General features: G+C 39.4%; 1 protein-coding gene across 2 annotated transcripts in view; it reads left to right on the top strand.

The window, feature by feature from the left end:
- LOC149267593 (secretory carrier-associated membrane protein 1-like) overlaps window positions 1-20,362 on the top strand; it is a 152,382-nt gene extending 132,020 nt beyond the window's left edge. Inside the window, exons 7-13 of one of the 2 annotated variants that reach the window (XM_089433627.1) lie at window positions 16,875-16,937; window positions 17,090-17,183; window positions 17,329-17,374; window positions 17,512-17,579; window positions 19,207-19,255; window positions 19,359-19,424; window positions 19,844-20,362. In XM_089433627.1, coding sequence (XP_089289753.1) covers window positions 16,875-16,937; window positions 17,090-17,183; window positions 17,329-17,374; window positions 17,512-17,579; window positions 19,207-19,255; window positions 19,359-19,424; window positions 19,844-19,927 — 470 coding nt within the window. In that variant the 3' untranslated portion in view covers window positions 19,928-20,362. The remainder of the gene's footprint in view (window positions 1-16,874; window positions 16,938-17,089; window positions 17,184-17,328; window positions 17,375-17,511; window positions 17,580-19,206; window positions 19,256-19,358; window positions 19,425-19,843) is intronic. The other variant, XM_089433635.1, reaches the window with a different exon arrangement.
- The last annotated feature ends 322 nt before the right edge of the window (window positions 20,363-20,684 follow it).

The following is a 20,684-nucleotide window of genomic DNA, read 5'->3' as shown; positions in this document are numbered from 1 at the left end:
AAAGCCAAGGTCATGTCAATTTTGTAAAGCAATAAGGAAATTTCAAAAATTCTTCAAAATGCCGGCAATAACCCTGGTCTCCTCCCTAGAATCCATCAGATGGTCTACCTGCAAAAAGAACGGAGCTAAAACACCCAAAAGATCAAATTCAGAACAAAAGAAAACTCAAAACAGTGTTAAAAGAAAGTGTCAAGGCAAAACATTAGAAAGTGGGTTTGGTAAGTAATTTTTTTTTTAAATTGAGCTTATAAAGAGTCAAATTCCCTCTCAATACCCTCATTGTGCATCCAAAGAGCTTGCAAGAAGAAGTGAGAGGGCGAAGAGGCGAAAGGAGGCAAAGTGCAGAGAAATTGAACCAATTTCAGGTGCGCTACCCGTCAGAGGTTGTGCGCTACGTGTTGGGCTGTGCGCTACCCGTCAGGCGCCTCCCAGCAGTGGTAATTTGTAACGGGCGCTACGTGTCAGGCTGTGCGCTACCCGTTGAGTGCCCTGCGCTACTCGTCAAGCTGTTAACACCAAAACCGCCCCAAATTTTGTCTAATCGCCCTCTAAGTTGCAAAATCGACCGAGGTAGGGTCTATACACTTGATGAATTGATGAATGGTGAATGATGAGCTTTCATTTATATGTTTTATCACTAAGAATGCAAAGAAAATAGATTTTGGTGATTGCTTGTCAATGTAGGCATAATGCTAGGGTTTGGTGTTTTCTTTTCAAGGTTTTAAATTTCCCATTTATGCTCCCTCCATGTTTCCCCATTGATTTCACAATTGTCATCATATGTCTCTATCTTATCTTATTTGCAAAGAATATGAAATTTTCCTCCTTCCAAGTATCAAACCCTACCCCTCCCTAAACACATTCCCAAAACCCTAAATACCCTCCATTGTGATGTAAAAACACACACAGCAAAAAGAACAAAATGCTATGAAAGAAAAACAAAATGATTATGTAAAAAAGAAAAGAAAGCAATATGATGATAAAATGCCAAAACAAAAAATAAAGAAAATGTGGCTGTGTATATAAACAAAAGCAAAGGAAATATTGCTATGTATATTTGATCAAAACTAATGTTGCTGTGGTCCTAAAAAGCAAAAACCATGTTTTCCCTTTTATCCCCTAATATCCTTGTCAATAAAACCCCTTTTCCCTTTTGACAAAATGTCAATGAAGCCCTTTTCCCCTAGCCTCAAATGTACATGAACCCCTTTGAAAAAACAGAGTGTGCCTTATGATGTACATTGAAAGACAGAAATCAAATGAGCGAGTTATCTATGCTGTCCCATTCCCCTGTTGAGCATACATGTCATTTCCCTTGGTTATTATTATCCATGTTACCCTAATAAAAACATTTCTTTGCAAATGATTTCCCGCTGATTAAGATGAGATTATATGTTTGACAGGTTGTGAATTGCCCCTTGAAAATTCCTTGTTTTCATATGTTTCCCTTTCCTTGTTAAAAAAAAATCCCCTCCCCTAACATTTCCTTCATGATTTTTTCCCCTTGAAAACAGCATACAACTCAGCATTTTTGCAGGCAAGGGCAGCGGTTTACTTTGTCTATTTTCTCCACTTTGCTCAAAAGCACCATGTCAACCACCGAGACCTATGAGCAAGGTGATGACCAGTCTTCTTCTACAGAGGTTGAGGTACAGCGGAGGCCTCGTAGGGGGGGCAAAGGTGGTCGTCCTAAGAGAGAGGAACCCACCTCATTGGCAGAATTGCAGGCCTGTCCTTTGGCAGTGAGTTGCTTTCGGTATATGTCATGTTTTCAGTTTTGCGAGAGGCTTGCTCAGATCCAGCACCACAGGGAGTTGGCCCGATTATTTGTTTTGCACCTTCATGATGGGCAGGTCACTCTGGCAGGTGTGAACTTTGTGTTGTCTCCGGAAGTGATTTCAGAGGCTACTGGGATACCAAATGTGGGTGAGGTGTGGCCCAAGCGCAAAGTGTTGGATTATGTTCATTTTGAGCCATATGTCATGCCAACCTTCATGAGACACTTGTCGGGGGTTTTTCCTTTCAGATTTCTCCGGAGGGAGTATGCTCCGATCTTGAGACTCATCATGCGTTACTTTACATGTGAGGGCAGGTTTTCACTGGTGTACTCTTATCACATCCGTCTGTTGATGCACTTCACCCGAGTGAGGATGATGAACATCCCAGTTTTCTTCTTCCAGAATATTCAGAGGATGGTGCCTATATTACAGAGAAAGACCCCAGCCCAACAGTTTACGAGTTTATATCACTTTGGTCTCATCCAGCTCATTGTTTCCCATCAGCTGAGCCAGCAGGGCATTCCATGGGAAGAGTTAATCTCTCATGAATTCTTCACAGCGCCACCACAGCCACAGCCTGAGCCAGAGGTCATTTATGAGGAGGGAGGTCCATCTCACCAGCCAGAGATCACTGTTCCGAGACATGTAGCTTCCTCACCTCGGGTCACCTATCAGAAAGGCCCAAGGGCCTTGTTTGCAGCAGCTCGGCGAGTACTTTCTCCACAGCAGGTGGAAGGGGTCTCGCCTTCATCTTCAGATCAGCGAGTGTTATCTCCACATCAGGTGGAAGGGGCCTCGCTTTCTTCATCAGCACAGGAACTGCAGAGGGGCAAAGAGCCCATGATTCATGAGGATCCAGTGATTGATCTCGAGGCCAGTTCTCCTAGCCAAGAGGCGAAGGAGATCATTCAGCATCTTAGGGCTGAAAATGACGTTTTACAGAGGAGACTTGAGGGTGCCCAATGGACCATCACCTACCTGGAGCAGCGGAACAAACAGTTAGAGGAGGAGAAAGTACTTGATGAGTTATGGAGGATTCGTACTGACCGAGTCCTGAACCAAAGAAGACCCGGTGATCTATTGCCTGCTGAGAGAGAATCCATGCTCATCCGGGTCAATGCACACTTGGAGAGGCTGTTGGCTAAGGCCAACCAAGAGAAGAAGCTGCTGAGAAACATGAAAAATCATTATTGGGCAAGGATGCATGTTTGCAAGGCGAAGATGAAAATATTCCAAAGAAAGTTGACTGAAGTTCTTGGGAAGAAGAAGAAGGCCAACCCACTCCGTATCTTGGCCGAGGCTTCTCTCACTCACCATGATACTCATTAGCCTCTTCCTAGCAGCTAGCACAAGAAATTTTGAAAATTTTGAGGCATTTTTGGCATTTTTGGGAAATTGACAGGTTTTGGCCTTTTAACGGGTAGCGCCCCGTGCGCTACACTACATGGGGGCAACTCAGAACGGGAAAAACTCAACATTTTTGGAATTTTCATGCAAAGTTACACCTACCTATGGATGGACTTCAGTTTTTATGGAGATTTGGGCCTCCAAAAGGTCAAAACACACGCAAATTTTGACTTTCTGCCCCTATTTTGAGTTGCAGAAAGCTGTCTTGGGAGAATTGAGTTTTGAGGGGTCAAATGAACTCCAAATTCAAAAATTCCGGTGGGGTTGGAAAGAAGACTCGCAGACCTTTCCAATGAGCTAGTTTGCACCTGATTTGGACACCGGGAAGGCCCTCAAACAGGCTTCTCAATGTGCGCTACTCGTCAGGCACATGTGCGCTGCATGTCAAGGAAAACAGCGCCTAGGAACTTGAGCTCGACCCCTAGAGGTGGGGAAAGGAGTTAGATCATCTATATTATGCCTTCTCTTGCTCATTTTCATGGTTGGACTCTTGAGGGAGAAGCTCCTATTGTATATTTTACTTGTATCTCTGCAATTTGAGTAAAGGGAAGACCAGGGTTTTGCAGACATCATTGGGATTCTTGTGGACTCTTGTGTTGATGGTGTGTTCTCTTATTGTAATTGTAAGTGTGTTTATGTGTTCCATCTCTTTCTTTACTGCATCTTATTAAACAAATGAAGTGATAAAGTTTGAATTCATGCTTGCCATGCTCAGCTTTCAAATTTGTTTAATGTTTATGTTTTCCACTGTCTAGAGAGGATTCAAAGTCATTGTTTGCCCTCTTTAGCTTCTCTTTTTTCTTCTTTGATCATCCATCTCAGCTAAAGGCATCAGCACAAACTCCTACCTTGCCCCAAAGACCCACCTGCAAAAACTGAGCTCAATCCCCGCACCCTGAATTGCACTCCCTCCAATTGCCACCAAAAACACCAAAAACTTTAAATCAACCCTCCTTATCCGTTTACTAGCCTAATATGAGTGTTAACTTTGATTGGTCATTTTACCTCATTGAAAATTTGCTGAGATAGACCGGAGAGAGCCTTCTCATACCCCGTAGGGCTAGCTACGAGGTGAAATGGTTTGATGTGGCCTTGAAGGTTTACCTTCCTCAGCCTAGGGTGAAATCTCAAGTGCTAACAGATCTCACGAATTCAGCACCACAGAGAGTTGGCTCGCCTATTTGTCTTACACTTGCATGATGGACATGTCAACCTTGCAAGGGTAAACTTTACATTGACACCCGAGGTGATCTCACATGCCACAGGGATACCTAATGTTGGGGAGGTGTGGAACAAGCGCAAGGTGCTGGATAATGTTCACTTTGAGCCTTTTGTCTGACCACCATTCATGAGACATTTGGCAGGTGTGTTTCCATTCAGGTTTCTCAGGAGCGAGTATGCTCCCATGATGAGGCTCATCATGCACTATTTTACCTGTGAGGGCAGGTTTTCACAGGTATATTCATATCATATTCGCCTCTTGATGCACTTCACCCGAGTGAGGATGATGAACATCCCTGTTTTCTTCTATCAGAACATTCAGAGGATGGTGCCCATGTTACAGAGGAAGAGCCCGGCACAGCAGTATAGGAGCCTGTACCATTATGGTTTGATTCAGCTTGTAGTATTGCATCAGTTGACTCAGCAGGGCATCTCATGGGAGGAGTTCATCTCTCGTGAGTTTTTCACAGCACCACCCTCGCCACATCCTGAGGTTGTTCACGAGGAGGGAGGACCATCCCAGCAGCATGACATCCCTGTCACTAGACATGTCAGCTCTTCACCTCTGGTTACCTATCAGAAAGGCCCAAGGGCCTTATTTGTAGCAGCCAGGCGAGTACTATCTCCACAGCAGGTGGAAGGGGTCTCGGCTTCATCATCAGCTCAGCGAGTGTTATCTCCACATCAGGTGGAAGGGGCCTCGCTTTCTTCACCAGTACAGGTACCAGGAAGGGGCAAGCAACCCATGATTCATTAGGGGCCATCAGGAGTTCCAGATATTGAGCTTGTGGATCTTGAGGCCAGTTCTCCTAGCCAAGAGGCAAAGGAGATCATTCAGCATCTCAGAGCTGAAAATGATGCCTTGCAGAGGAGGTTAGAGGGAGCATAATGGAAAATCTCATACCTGGAGCAGCGCAACAAACAGTTGGAGGATGAGAAAGTCCTTGATGAGCTATGGAGGATTCGAGGAGACCGAATCTTGAACAGAAGGAGGCCCGGTGACCTATTGCCTGCTGAGAGAGAGTCCATGCTCATCCGGGTCAATGCACACTTGGAGAGGCTGTTGGCTAAGGCCAACCAAGAGAAGAGATTGCTGAGGAACATGAAGAACCATTACTGGGCAAGAATGCATGTGTGCAAGGCAAAGATGAAAATGTTTCAAAGGCGGTTGACCGAGGCACTGAAACGGAGAAAGAGGCCCAATCCCCTCCGTATCTTGGCTGAGGCTTCACTCAAGGATCAAGGCACTAAATAGCCTAGCCACAGCACAAATCCCAAGAAATTTTGATAATTTTGGTTGAATTTTGGCATTTTTTGGCAATTTGCAGGTTTTTCCCATTAACGGGTCTCACCCCCGCGCGACCCTATAGCAGGGCAACTCCTTTTGACCAAAACTCAGCATTTCCAGATTTGTCATGCAAAGTTACATATGCTCATGGATGGACTTGAGATTTGGTGAAGTTTTGGGCCTCCACAAAGTCAAAAAACTAGTAAAAATTGACTTTCTGCCACTTTTTTGAATTGCAGAAAGCAGTCTTGGGAGATTTGATTTTTGACACGGCAAATGAACTCCAAATTCAGAAATTCTAGTTGGGTTGGAAAGTAGACTCATAGACCTTTCCAACAAGCCTACTTTTGCTCAATTTGGCCACCTGCAAGTGCCCCAAAGATGGCTCCAAAGGCGCGTGACCCGTCAGGCAGGGGCGCGCGACCTGTCAGGCAGTTTTGTCCAGAAATGCACTGTACAGCTCGGAAAAGCACAGTTTGACCCAGTTTGACTTTTTGGGATGAAATGTGATCCTCTTTGATGTAATTATTGTACTTTTTAGACACTTTTACTCTTATGTAACATTTCTAGAAGATTCATTCATGAAAAGGGTAAATATTAAATGAATGAATTGGTTTCCTAGCTTATAGAGGCAAGTTGTTTTGACTGCCTAGTTTGTAGTGCTTAGTTTAGAAGTGGTTGAAACAGCTCCTATGATAGTGAGCTCGACCCATGGAGGAAGGGAAAGATGTTAGATCATCTATATTATGTACTTTCTTGCTCATTTTCATGGTTGGACTCTTGAGGGAGAAGCTATCATTGTATTATTTCACTGTATCTCTGCAATTTTTGGCTAAGGAAGACCAGGGTTTTGCAGTCCTTTTTGGGATTCTTGTGGACTCATGTGTTGATGGTGTGTTTCTCAATGTTCTTGTAAGTGTGTTATGTGAATCATTTCCTTTCTTTTACTTCTGCACATTAAACAAATGAAGTGTTAAAGTAAGAATTCATGCTTGCCATGCTCTACTTTTAAATTTGTTTAATTTCAATGTTTTCTACTGTCTAAGGGGAATTCAAAGTTATTGTTTGCTCTCCTTGGCCTCTCACCTGTCATTCCTGACCATCCACCTCAATCAAAGGCATCAATACAGTTTCCTACCTCGCCCCAAGGAACCCCCTGCAGAAACTGTGTCCAATCCCCGCACCCAAAATTGCCCTCTCTTCAATTTGCCACCAAAAACCCTAAAAATCCCAAATCAACCTTTTTGATCAGTTTACTAGCCTAAAATCAGTGTTTCCATATTGGTCATCTCTTCCATTGAAGATTTTACCGAGATAGACCGGAGAGAGCCTTCTCCTGCCCCGTAGGGCTAGCTACGAGGCTAAATGGTTTGATGTTGCCTTGAGGTTTACCTTTCTCAGCCTGAGGTGAAATTTCAAGCGCTAACAGAACTGTGCACTTTTTATGCACTTCCTTGATGTGTATCGAACATGTTTAGTTGATGTCCAAATAGATCGATTTTCTCTTGTATATATAGCCTCTTCTGTGGGTCGAATTGTCCTCTTGTAGGCCGACTTGGTGTGGAGGTGAAAAATTACATTTTTGACTAAATAATAATTCTTTTTACATGATTCAAAAGCCCAAGAAGGGTCCCATTAAATGGACAATGACTCTAATGACTCAGTATAAAACCTAGAAGTCCTCAATGGGGACTTTGACCTATAAAATGATGACCCAAGAATGAAACCCATGCCTTAATAAGTTATTGTAATAATAATAAAAAAATCTTTTTCATTCTTTGAATCAAATATAAATATGAAGACTGAACCTAGTTACATTCTTCAACAGGAACAACTAATATGATATTCTATTAACCACTGCAAGCTAGGGAGGTAACACTATTACGTGACTAAGACCCCAATTTTGGAGGAGAAGCCTCATGTGAAGTGTTATTTTGTCCATTTCTTTCAAGCTTGGTTCACTTAGATGGAATAATGATTAATGTACCCAATGTTGAAAGTTGCACCAATGGATATTGTGTGTAATTGGCAGGTGGTTCCATCTATAGGTCTGGGCAACTTAACTGGAATGCATGTCCTCCAGAGGGACACATTAACATCCACAGGTGATGTGTTGAGAGCCATGGTACTCCAGACAGTTGTAGAGCATCATTCATAGCCCTTAGCAAGCACAACATTCCTGCATTTTTTTTTATTCATTGAATGATGCACCTGAACCACCTTGCACCCAACCAGTTTAGTAGTAATCACATGGTTTGGTAGTTGATTTGGGCCCATATGAGGTTTGTCTCATGCGTTGAGACATGGAAGGGCTAGCACCATCTTCAATTCCCATAATGTTGGAGAATAGTCAAGCTTATTCACCACTTGGAGACCCATGAAACCCAATTTTGTGCCCTAAACCCACATTTGGGGGTCAACATGATGATTTTAGAGAGATCTAGGGGCCAAACCCTTGGTTATGATTTTAGAGTCGCTCTACACTTGTCATGACACTTGAGGAGCTCAACACTTTCCCTAAGAAAGCCTATGCTAGCATGACATCATCATTTTGACTTGCATTTATGGAGATAAATCTAATTTCACAAGGGCTACTAGGTCTGGTTGTGACCTAGACATGTTCTGCACATTATTTTATGATTATTTAGGGGCTCATTGGTTAAATAACATCTTATTTTCACAAAGGCTACTAGGTTTGCTTGTGACCTAGACATGTTTTGCACATTATTTTATGATTATTTAGGGGCTCATAGGCTAAATAACATTTCTGCCTCCTCATATAAGTGGAGGAGAGTCTCATTTGTAGCGAATCATCATCACTTTTGGAATTTCAGCCTCATTGAGGGTTTCAGTGTTTTGTAACCAGCTCACAAAATAGAAGAAAAGATAGGTCAACGACTTCAAAATCAACCTCTTCGAGGGGGCAACCTCCTTTACATTAAACAAATGAACAATTCTTGGATGATACAAATGAAAAGACCTCCTTTCTATATATAGGAGTGTAAGGGGTCACAATATAATAAGAGCCGACATAACAATAATAATGTAAAGGCACAACAATAACAATAGTGGGCTTCTAGGGGGCACAATAATAACAATATGGGGACAACATGGGCACAACAATAACAATAAGGGGCTACAATGACAATAATAATAAAGGAATACACTAGTATTATAGGGACCTAACATGTCCCTCTCCTTCATAAAAGTGTTGTCCTCAACGCTTGAGTAGTTCGGGATGCTTCTGTATAAAATTCTTATCCTCCCATGTGGAATCTTCAACGACTTCAAAATCAGCCTTTTCGAGTGGGCAACCTCCTTTACATTACACAAATGAACAATCCCTGGATGATACAAATGAAAAGACCTCCTTCCTATATATAGGAGTGTAAGGGGTCACAATATAATAAGAGCCAACATAACAATAATAATGTAAAGGCACAACAATAGCAATAGTGGGCTTCTAGGGGGCACAATAATAACAATATGGAGACAACATGGGCACAACAATAACAATAAGGGGCTACAATGACAATAATAATAAGGGAATACACTAGTATTATAGGGACCTAACATGCCCCTCTCCTTCATAAAGTGTTGTCCTCAACGCTTGAGTAGTTCTGGATGCTTCTGTATAAAATTCTTATCCTCCCATGTGGAATTTTCAGTGGGTAAGTTCTTCCACTTGATGAGATATGTTGAAATTGGTCGATTTTGTAGTTGTCGAGTTCTTGTTTCTGTGATTGCTTCAGGTTCCAATATGATTTTCCTTTCCTCGTCAAGTTCTAGAAATATTGTTTGAACTGGGAGCTTGTCACCTATAACTTACTTTAAGCATGAAACATGGAAAACTAGGTGCACTTGGGAAGCTAGAGGAAGCTCCAATTTGTATGCCATAGTACCAATCTTTTGCAACACCTTGTACAGACCATAATACTTTGGTGATAATTTATTATCCTTCTTAGCTTGCTTGAGGGACATTTGTTTGTATGGTTGTAACCGTAGAAATACCCAGTCACCTACATCAAAATTTCTTTTGTTGCGATGTTGATCTGCCTGTTGTTTCATTCTATTTTGCGCCAAAGTGAGGTTATCCTTTAAGAGTTGGAGAACTTGTTGTTGATGCTCAATGTGATCTTCCACTGCTTGAACCTTAGAATTTTCTCTTAAATATGATGTGATGGACGGTGGATGATATCCATAAAGTGCCATAAATGGGGTCATTTTTGCTGTAGTATGGAAGGAAGTGTTATACCACCATTCAACCAACCATTTGACCCATTGTGTCTGTTTATCAAATACAAAGCAACGAAGATATCCTTTCAAACATTTGTTCACTATCTCAGTTTGCCCATCAAATTGAAGATGATAAGATGAGCTATGAGCTAACTGAGTACCCAAACAAGAAAATAATTTTGTCCAAAAATTTCCAGTGAAAATGGGATCCCTGTCGCTTACAATAATCTTTGGGTTTTCATATAGCTTTTGAATTGTTTCCATAAATGTAGTAGCAACTATATTGGCTTTAAAGGGATGAGATAATGCGCAAAAGTGTGCATACTTGGTAAGTCTATCAACTACCACCATGATGACACTCTTTCCTTCGGACTTGGGTAAACCTGTTCTAGAGGAATCAAATTTGTTCTTTTGTGGATGTTTGGGATCTATTTGATGCATCTTGACATTTGGCGTTGATCTTGGATACTTTTCTTGGAGCTATTCTTTGGCATAATGGAAGGAATTCTTGCATGTTGTCTTGTAAGTGCACTTTATTGTTGAATATCTATTTTTCTATGTCTAGTGTATGGTCATGGTAAATTGTGCCCTAATTTGTTGAAGATTAATTGAATTACTATCTCGATGAATATTGTATATCCAACACGTCAAATTTATCAAACCCTAGGTCTTGTGCCCTTAATTCTAGGCCTCTTTATAGAAAGCGAATTTCTTCTTTGTGAAGCGTTGAGCATAAATTGTGTCTTTGTTGAAGAGTTCCCAATGAGATCATTTCACACATAACCCTATAATACTTATTATAAGTGATCTCTTTCCTACTGGGGCTCCCATCGATGAAAATCTGCAAAGAGTAGGGGGTTTGGGTTGTGGTGACAGTGGGCCACTACTCCATTATTGCTTCTTGGTCTAGATTCCACCTTGTAGGGTTTCCCTCTCCAAGACCTACTAGATTTTGTGGCAACATGTTGAATACCACTAAATAGCTTGAGAAAGGCTACTAAGGTGATAGTGGCAACCTATCTCTTGTTTCCCTAAGGTCTTGATCCACTTAGTGAGGCTTTGCACTAGCCTTGCTAGATTTTGCAGCAAGCCTATCTCTTGTTTCCCTAAGGTCTTGATCCACTTAGTGAGGCTTTGCACTAGCCTTGCTGGATTTTGCAGCCATAGCCACCTCATATTACCCCCTAGGTACACTACAAATTCATTGTGGTGGTCAATTCAATTGGTATGGAACTGAATTTCCCTTGAAATGAGAGTCGTCATCTAAGTCACATGGTTTGTGTTTGTATTCGAATTCGACAACAATGAAATTCAATAAAAGATCGCCATTAGATATCATTTTGGGATTCAACTGCGTCAAGTAAGTCATTAACGTATGACCATTCCATGAGAGGTAGTCGTAACTGACTAATTTCTCATGATTTTTGAATAGTTCACTTAGCACTCATTGCATCGGGTGATGCTCACAGGGGTGAAGAAGTGGGATTGAAACTAGTGAAATGAATCACATAGCGTCAATCATCACTTCCGGGGCTTGCACCCGGTAACTAGGACTTCCCGGGAGGTCACCCATCCTAGATCGCCTCTGGCTCAAGCGCGCTTAACTATGGAGTTTTCCCCACAATCAAGCCCACTTAGCTTGCTACCCCATTTGCAAAACCTTAGCAAGTATTGTGCCTCATGAACCATTCAAGAAGAGATCCCTTCACTCTTTTTGAATTTAAGTATTAGGGGGTTTACGCAGTGCATTATATTAGATATCATTTTGGGATTCAATTGCGTTAAGTAAGTCATTAACGTATGACCATTTCCATGAGAGGTAGTCGTAACTGACTAATTTCTCATGATTTTTGAATAGTTCACTTAGCACTCTTTGCATCGGGTGATGCTCACAGGGGTGAAGAAGTGGGATTGAAACTAGTGAAAAGATCGCCATATTGAAAATCTTCGATAAAATTTGCCGTTAAATTTGACTATGGATATAGATATATATACGCCAAAATTTTAAATATATTTCATAAAATTATTATTAAATCATATAATTCACATATTTAATATAATATATTCATGTTATTTTATTGCTTACAAATATAATATAAATTAATACTGCCAACCTATCACTGCTTTTGAAGTCATTTAACAACTTGAAAACTATGATATAAATTAAAATTATTATTGTCATTGCTAATCGCTAAAATTATTCGTGACCAATATTTTTCAGATATTTTATGAGTATGCACTAGTGTTTAAGGGTATACTAGCAGTAGTAGCCATTTTGATAATATTCTACACAATCGACAATATAGAGGACTTGGATGTTGTAAAAATTAATTACCAAACGATGGCTTAGATGATAGGTGAACTTAATTGGCTTAAATCATTGAATTTGTGCAATGGTTGATTAAATGTGTTGAATGCATAGTTTTAAAAATTGACCTGGTCCATACTAGAATTGGTGAAACCATCCATTTGGACTAGCACGATATTGAACTAGCTAATACTAGAATTGGTGAAACCATCTAGTTGGACTAGCGCAATATTGAACTAGCTAAGCAGAATTGGTGAAACCATCCAGTTGGACTAGTGCGATATTGAACTAGTGAAGCAGAATTGGTGAAACCATCTAGTTGGACTAGCGCGATATTGAACTAGCTAATACCAGAATTGGTGAAACCATCCAGTTGGACTAGCACGATATTGAACTAGCTAATTGAACGGATCAGAGGGTGAGCTTGTTTCGGTTAGGTATCAAACCAATCGATTTGGTACCTAGTTGGTACAAACTAGCCCTAACTTGTCGATTTTGACCCTAACCAGTCAGTCATATGTCACATGCATGGAGGGAGTCTAGAACCCATGATTGTGGTTTCTGAGGAAGCTAGGAGTTGTTTCCCTCCCAAAACAATCCCCCTTAGCTATAAAACCAACTTCCCTCTCCTTAGCTATAAACAAAATACCTAACTCAACCCTAGCAATGTTGGCAATCAATGGTAATGTTATATTCTTAAAGTAAAAGATAGAAAGGAAACATAAAGGATGTTGAGAGTGTTTCTAATCTCATATGGAGAAAGTAGACTTTCACATCTCTCTCAAAATTTCAATATATTTACCAGATTTCAGGATGGGTAGGATTGCAACATTTTCATTAAATTCTATGATGTATGGTAGGATTGCAACATTTTCATTAAATTCTATGATGTATGAGGGCATGGCATCGACATTTAATTAGGGCATGAAGCCTTTTATGTACCTTGATATTGGTGGTATTGATTGTTTAACTCATCTAATGTTGGTGTTATTGATTCTTGTACTGCTATGTGTTAAAATTGGCAACTAGGGCCAAACTCCGCCATGGACAGCTCATATGATGGAGATGATATTTTTATTGGATTCCTTTTCCAAGAGGTGCAAGATTGACCTAAAGATCATCTCATTTTGACAAGTAGAAATGGGATTATAAATTTATTTCTTCTATGGACAAATTGTCAAGGTCGGCCAGAAGTCTAATGTAGGCTCATGAAGCCCACCACAAGTGTCTCTTCACCCTCAATGTTGTGTATAAATAAAAGAGGCATTTTCCTCATTTGGACACACCTCAACACACATCTTTCTTTCTTCTTCTCATTGGTTTGTACAACAAACAGGAGCATCTTCTTCTCTAGGCGTTGACTTGGGTTGACTGAAATTGCAGGCCAAAAATTTCAGAATCTGTTTTGGGCAAATTATATGGACGTTGACCAGCATTGACCAAGGGTCAAACTCACTCTTTTGACTGCATTTTTCAGGCAGGAAATCTGATTTCCTTAGGCCACATGTCCTGGCACAGAAATCGAGGAATTTGCAGTTGTTTGACCAGCATTGACTGCAGGGCTGTTGACTCTCGTTGACCAAGTTTGACCGAGAATTTCAGGACTGGTTGGGCTGATTTGGATGGTCTTTGGAGGCGGAGTTGACTGGGTTTGACTGAGCTCATTTGGAGGACTTTTTCTGCTGGTTTGACCAGCGTTGACTTTCTGGTTAGGGCATCCTGTTGACTGCAGTTTGACTGGACTGTTTTACAGTGATTGGGCAAGTAAATTTTGCATATTGTACTCGCTCTCTCTGCTGAACTTTTGAAGAATAATAAGAAGATTTGATCAAAGGGTTTTTCCCTGGCATCCGACAAATATTGTATCCTCTTGTCTTGGCTTATTGTTTATGTTCTATCTACATTTACTGTCAATGTTAATGTGATTGCTAATCTGGAATTTGATACTGGGCTTATAAGAAAAATTGAAGTAAATTTCTCTAAAGCATAGAACATACAATTGTTATCTAAAATTAACACTCTGCCATGACCTTACCATAAATGTACCCTTCACTCAAACCAAAAATAATTGGTTAGGCATGTTAGCTTTTTATACCATATTACAAGGATTAGGAGATGAACCCTTCACTCAAACTGAAATCATTGGTTAGGCATTTGCTTTTTCAATTTCTACCATATTATAAGGTTGAGGAATCCAAGGAACCTGAACACTTTGAACCAGATGATGTTTATGTAGCTCCTGTGCTGGTCCCATTTCTAGTAGTGGTGATAAGTTTGATCAGTGATCATCTTGATTGATGGTTTGTTGTAGGCTAATGGCCTAGTAGATTGTAGCATGGTTTTTGGACTCTAGATGCCATTTAGAGCCTCATTGATTATGTATTTTGTTGCTGATATGTATTGCACTCTCCCATTTTTATGTAATATAGATGAGCAAAGCTCGCATAGTTTACCTCTAATGGTTCTAGGTTTTAAAACTATGGTTATATTTCAATTTTATGTTTAACATTCAGTGAATGCGGTGACTATGGTCATAATAACACCTATGACTTCGCCCTTCTTCCCCTTAACCATGAACTTCTCATGTTCATCTTTAGGATGAGGACAACAATGTTTGTGGACTGCCCCAGTGCTTTTCTCTTCAACCAAATCTCAATGTCTTGTGCGCACATGCCATAGCTGTGTTTGAAGAGTGCTGCAGACCCCTTATTTGAACCTGTATGTCCTCTACAAAACCTTCATTCTAGCTTGCAAGTCCAAGCAAGTCTATCCTTTCTAGATATTGGATATTTTAAGAGTGGCTATAGCATCTACATTTTACCACTTATGTGATAGCCTCCAATATGCCTTGCAACAACAAGGACCAAGCTAGTATTTCAAATTCTACTGCTTTCATCATAAGTTAGAATTCACAGGGGTATTGTACAAGTAGAAATGATAGATCCAAGCAGTGGTGGTGGTGTTTAGAGACACTGTTATGACATTTCATAGTACAAGAGCATTCTTCTCAAGGTCCGTCAATTCCACATTTTTGACTTTTTTAAGTTGTATTTGCGCAAATTCCAGGATTATTCACTGTGAAAATGACATCAGTTAATCCATTAATGTACACTGGATTAGGGTTGTCAGGCTCGACGGTTGTCAGGCTCGACGGTTATAAAATTTGATGGACGCAACCATTGCTCATATGTATGTTGTTCTTAACTTCTTATTATATATTTTTACCATTTGGCTAATAGTTGACATTTTAAGAGTGTCTATAGCATCCACAATTTACCACTGATGCGATAGCCTCCAATATGCCTTGCAATAACAAGGATCAAGCTAGTATTTAAAATTCTACTGCTTTCATCATAAGTTAGAACTCACAGGGGTATTGTACAAGAAGAAATGATAGATCCAAGCAGTGGTGGTGGTGTTTAGAGACACTGTTATGACATTGCATAGTACAAGAGCATTATTCTCAAGATTTCAACTGTTGTTAAAAAGATTGATCGATAAACCATCTATGTATGCACTCAAGTGCATAACTGATCTCCTTAAACTGGTTGATTGGGTCAAATTTGATTACCCACGGTGACCTAAAGCAGTTAGACAATTCTGCGTTCTTGAACTTTCTGCACCCAGTCAACTCAATTTGACCTGTTGGGACCACTTGGTTGGTCATTAGTGAACTCTGATTTCTAGTGGAAATCTCTTACTCAGGTCCGTCAATTCCACATTTTTGACATTTCCAAGTTGTATTTGCGCAAATTCCAGGATTATTCACTGTGAAAATGACATCAGTTAATCCATTAATGTACACTGGATTAGGGTTGTCAGGTTCAGCCAAATTTGATGGACACAACCATTGCTTCTATGCATGTTGTTCTTATCATGTATTTTTACCATTTGGCTAATCCAATATTGTAGTTCATACCTTCAAATGTGCCTCTTCAAGACTGAAGTTTGCTAGAAAATCCGGATAAATTAGAAGTAGAAATTATAGATCCAAGCAGTGGTGCTGGCGTTTAGAGACACTGTTATGACATTTCATAGTACAAGAGCAATATTCTCAAGGTTTCATCCGTTGTTAAAAAGATTGATCCATAAACCATCTATGTATACACTCAAGTGCATAACTGATCTCCTTAAAGTGGTTGATTGGGTCAAAGTTGATTATCCACGGTGACCCAAAGCAGTTAGACAATTCTGCATTCTTGGACTTTCTACACCCAGTCAACTCAATTTGACCTGTTGGGACCACTTGGTTGGTCATTAGTGAACTCTGATTTCTAGTGGACACTGGAAATCTCTTACTCGTGTCCGTCAATTCCACATTTTTTGAGTTTTCCAAGTTGTATTTGTGCAAATTCCAGGATTATTCACTGTGAAAATGACATCAGTTAATCCATTAATGTACACTGGATTAGGGTTGTCAGATTCGGCCATTATAAAATTTGATGGACACAACCATTGCTTCTATGCATGTTGTTCTTATCATGTATTTTTACCATTTGGCTAATCCAATATTGTAGTTCGTACCTTCAAATGTGCCTCTTCAAGACTGAAGTTTGCTAGAAAATCTGGATAAATTAGATTCAAATTTAAGTTGTCATCATATCCTTTATTAAATTTGGTGTTTGGCACCTTGCAGGCATGGTGTTGTGCCTTGTGTGGAATGCCATAGCAGTGACTGTTGCATGGATTAAGGGATATGGTAAGTGTTATCATTGCTACTGCTTTTTCCTTAAATTTGCTTGATTGATTTTGTTGATTTCAATAGTTATGCTCAATTGTGTTGGTTGTCTAGAGTGAGCCCAATGAATGGTTTTCTATGTGGTTCAAAATTTATCAAACTTTCCACTGCAGGGGTCAATATCTGGTTACTTGCTATAATCTATGCTATTGCGGGTTGCCCTGGGTCCTATGTTTTGTGGTACAAACCTCTATACCGTGCCATGAGGTATGCATTTCAATATATCATATACCATTCTATGAAAAATTATTTTTGGCATATGTAGGACTATGGCATGAGAGTCATGTCTATGTGAAATAAATGCCCTAAATTATGAGAAATGTTCACACATATTGTTGCTTGAGATTTTCAGTAATGAAAGTGCTTTGAGGTTTAGCTGGTTTTTCCTATGTTACCTGGTAATTTTCGACTCCATTATGTAATCCCTTTCTAAATTATTTTTCTCGTGGTGGGTTTAATTTTGATATCATGTCATGTTGAATGGCATCATTTTCTAGACTAGCTATTGAGTTCATGATGTCTTTGTCTATGGCAGTTTCATATTGGCTTCTGCATATTCGCTGCTGTTGCCCCTCCAATTTTCTTCAATGGGAAGTCATTGGCGTAAGTGCAATTGCATTTTATTTAAACTGCTAATGGGAGTGTTTGAACCCATGAGTAATTGGAGACAATTCAAATAAATTTGTAGTCATCATTTCTATGAAGTTCATTTCACTTTCTAGTTTAGTATCCACATTTGAAATGAGTGCCTGCACATCATATTGGAGGATTCTGGAGATAATGGCTTTTAGTGGCTCTAAGACCATCATGTGATGTATAGAGAGTAACTAATAGGTATTTTCTTCTTTGCTGTATGTTGGCTCGCACATGGGAGAGAAATAGATGGCTAAGATAATGACAATGATGGAGTGTGAAGGAGATTTTCATCCCGTGAATCCTACACATTTACAGCCAAGATCCCCCCCTCCATATTGAGTTTGATTCTTCTTAGCAGATTATCTGAGAAAAAATGACTATCCTGGAGGAAATTTCAACATCTTTTGAAAAACTGTGATAATGTTTAGAGGAGCACAGATTGCTGCACTGTATCCTCAGAGAAATTTGAAGATAAAGAATAGCACAACATTTATTGACCTAATAAAGTGTCTTATAGCTCATCAAATAAGATATTCTTCCACAAACATATATGAAACTGATATCAAATCTATGAATGTAGAATGTGTCATACGTACTGAGTGTGGCATTTTGGAAAGGAATCCATCATATTTGTGCACATAAAATTCTGGCTTATGTCTCGAAAGGTTGCATCAATGGTGTGCAATGATCACAGTTTTGGGAAAAACATTTTTGTAAGATTTACCTTTTTTGATTAATTTCATTTTATGGGCTTGGCCTCCCATTGTATTTCTCTTCATATTCATGATGTGTAATTTATTTCTTGAATGGTTACATCATTTCTCACTGGTGAAAGTTGAATGTGAAGGGTATTCTTTTGTGTTTCAAATTTTGTGGAATGTGAACAGGATGACTTATTTGGATTACCCTGCAACAATAACAAAATGCCCAAACTAAGACTAAAATGACTGTTCACATTACCCTGCAACAAAATGTTAAAGCTAAAACTAGGATGAAATGAAGTAAAGAAGGATACAATAATAAGATCTGTCAATCATCCAATCACCTCTTTATCCTTATCAAAATGTCCAATACATTAAGTAAAAGCATTCGATTGTAAAATGGTTAAAGTACCTCTTGATTGGTAGCCCACCTTCATTCAAGAGAAATACCGGATGGTGAGGTTCATGACTGGTGCATGTGGTGGAGAAATGTGGCATATCACCATCAATGAGTAATGTGTAGGGCTGTTGGCTAGCTGACTGGCTGGCCAAGATAGGAGAAACAAAAAATCTCTTATAAGGTTACCCATTTTTGTGGCTAAGGTATCATTCATTTTTTGAAGTTTGAATGTAAGTGTTGGATCATCCATTGGAGATTAATGGGAGCATTGGATCTTCCATAGGAGATTTATTAATTTGCACCCACTAAACAATTTTTTGAGTTGGAAATGGAAAAGTTACTAATGTTAGCTAGAAAATCAAAATTTTGAGTTCTTTTGATCTGATAATCACACTGCCAAAGAGTTGAACATTTTTAGTTCTTATGATGATTTTCGTATGTTCTGGAGGTAATCAAGGCATTCATTCTAAGATTTTTGAGTTTAATGTAACAGGGGCATCTTGCCAGCTGTCAATGCCTTTTCTGGAAATACTTTGGTTGGGGTAAGAATTTATCCTTTATTTTCTCTGATTGTTTGTTTGTTAAATATACTGGTGTACTTTCAATAAGCTTTCTAATGCAATCTTTGTATTTTCCCATTTTCAGATTTTTTACCTGGTTGGTTTCGGCTTGTTTTGTTTAGAGACGCTATTAAGTATTTGGGTTCTTCAGGTGAGTTTAATATTGCTCTTTTTTATTATATTATTTAGTTTTAGATCTATGGAGAGCTGTGTAATAAGTGGTAATGTAATATATGTGTGTAAAAGTCCTTTGTAAAACCTATCAATTTGGTTTCCTGAGGATATAACCTTTTTGTTGGCTATTACAATTGTTTTGGCCCAACATTTTGTCTTTGTGTGAATTCCGTGATGGGCATATGCACCTGTAACGAGCTCTGTATTGTTATTGTCCCCTATTATGGAATGTTTGAATTTTAGTTCATTGTTCATTTTACAGATCAGATCAAGTTTGATGCTTAGGGTAATGCCTTTGTGGTCTGTTTGCTTTCTTTCAACAAATACCTTGAATTGTTTATGAAATGCTGCGGCCAGATGTATTTGTTTATACATTTTATTTGTTTTGTTCGGCAGCAAGTTTATGGGTATTTCAGATCGGGAAAATCAACGGAAGTGAAGCAGGAAGCTGCACGAGCTGCTGCAAGGACTGCTCTTTAAAAACAACTCAACATGAAAGCTATGCCTATTCTAGAGTTTGTCCACGGTACCTTAAGTTCTAATGAGTTGGCTAGAGATTGGAGATGCATATCTCAGCATTTTAGGTGTACAATATACATATATGTTTTAAGCCTGAACTTGGAAAATATGTTTCAGTTCCAGATGAAATTAGATGATGGAAAGGCTAGTATCTTTGCCACATGGATCCGAAAATATCTTTAATGATATTTGGAGACTAACCTTTTGGTGTTAGGATGTCGTCCATTTATTGATAGCAATTTTTTTTTCTAGTCAGAACTTCGTGCTTTACATTTAAATCTCCAAGTTTGTGTCACTCGTGAAGGATTTAATATTTTTGTCACTGTAATATAGCTTCCTTTTGAAAGGTGTGATAATTAATTCGATCAAAGAAACGAGATTCCCATCTGTGCTCTACCTTAGGAATGTAGAAACATGATTGCATGCTGAGGGCTTCAAGCGATACTTCTCTCTTTTGGATCCTGCATGTCAGAAACGGGCAGGCTGATATTAAATTAATAAGAAGCTTCGTTTTTGCCTGGAAAGTTTGTAGCGAAGTTTGGAACTTGTCTGTTTTTGGGGAAATTGCCAGAAAATGTGCACGAAATTTACGTACAGATAGTTGACTGAATGTTATATATATAATTTAACAAATCATAAGAAATTTGCCAATAGTCACCATCACCTGATGGTTATGGTGTTCTTTGACAAATGCTCCTTATTTTGTATGGTATGAAAA

Source organism: Pinus tabuliformis, chromosome 6, assembly GCF_031772625.1.
Source record: "Pinus tabuliformis cultivar Carrire ecotype Pingquan chromosome 6, CPIR1, whole genome shotgun sequence".
Classification (NCBI taxonomy): Eukaryota; Viridiplantae; Streptophyta; class Pinopsida; order Pinales; family Pinaceae; genus Pinus; species Pinus tabuliformis.
The sequence above is the reverse complement of the archived record's forward strand: the minus strand, read 5'-3'. Positions and strand labels throughout refer to the sequence as shown.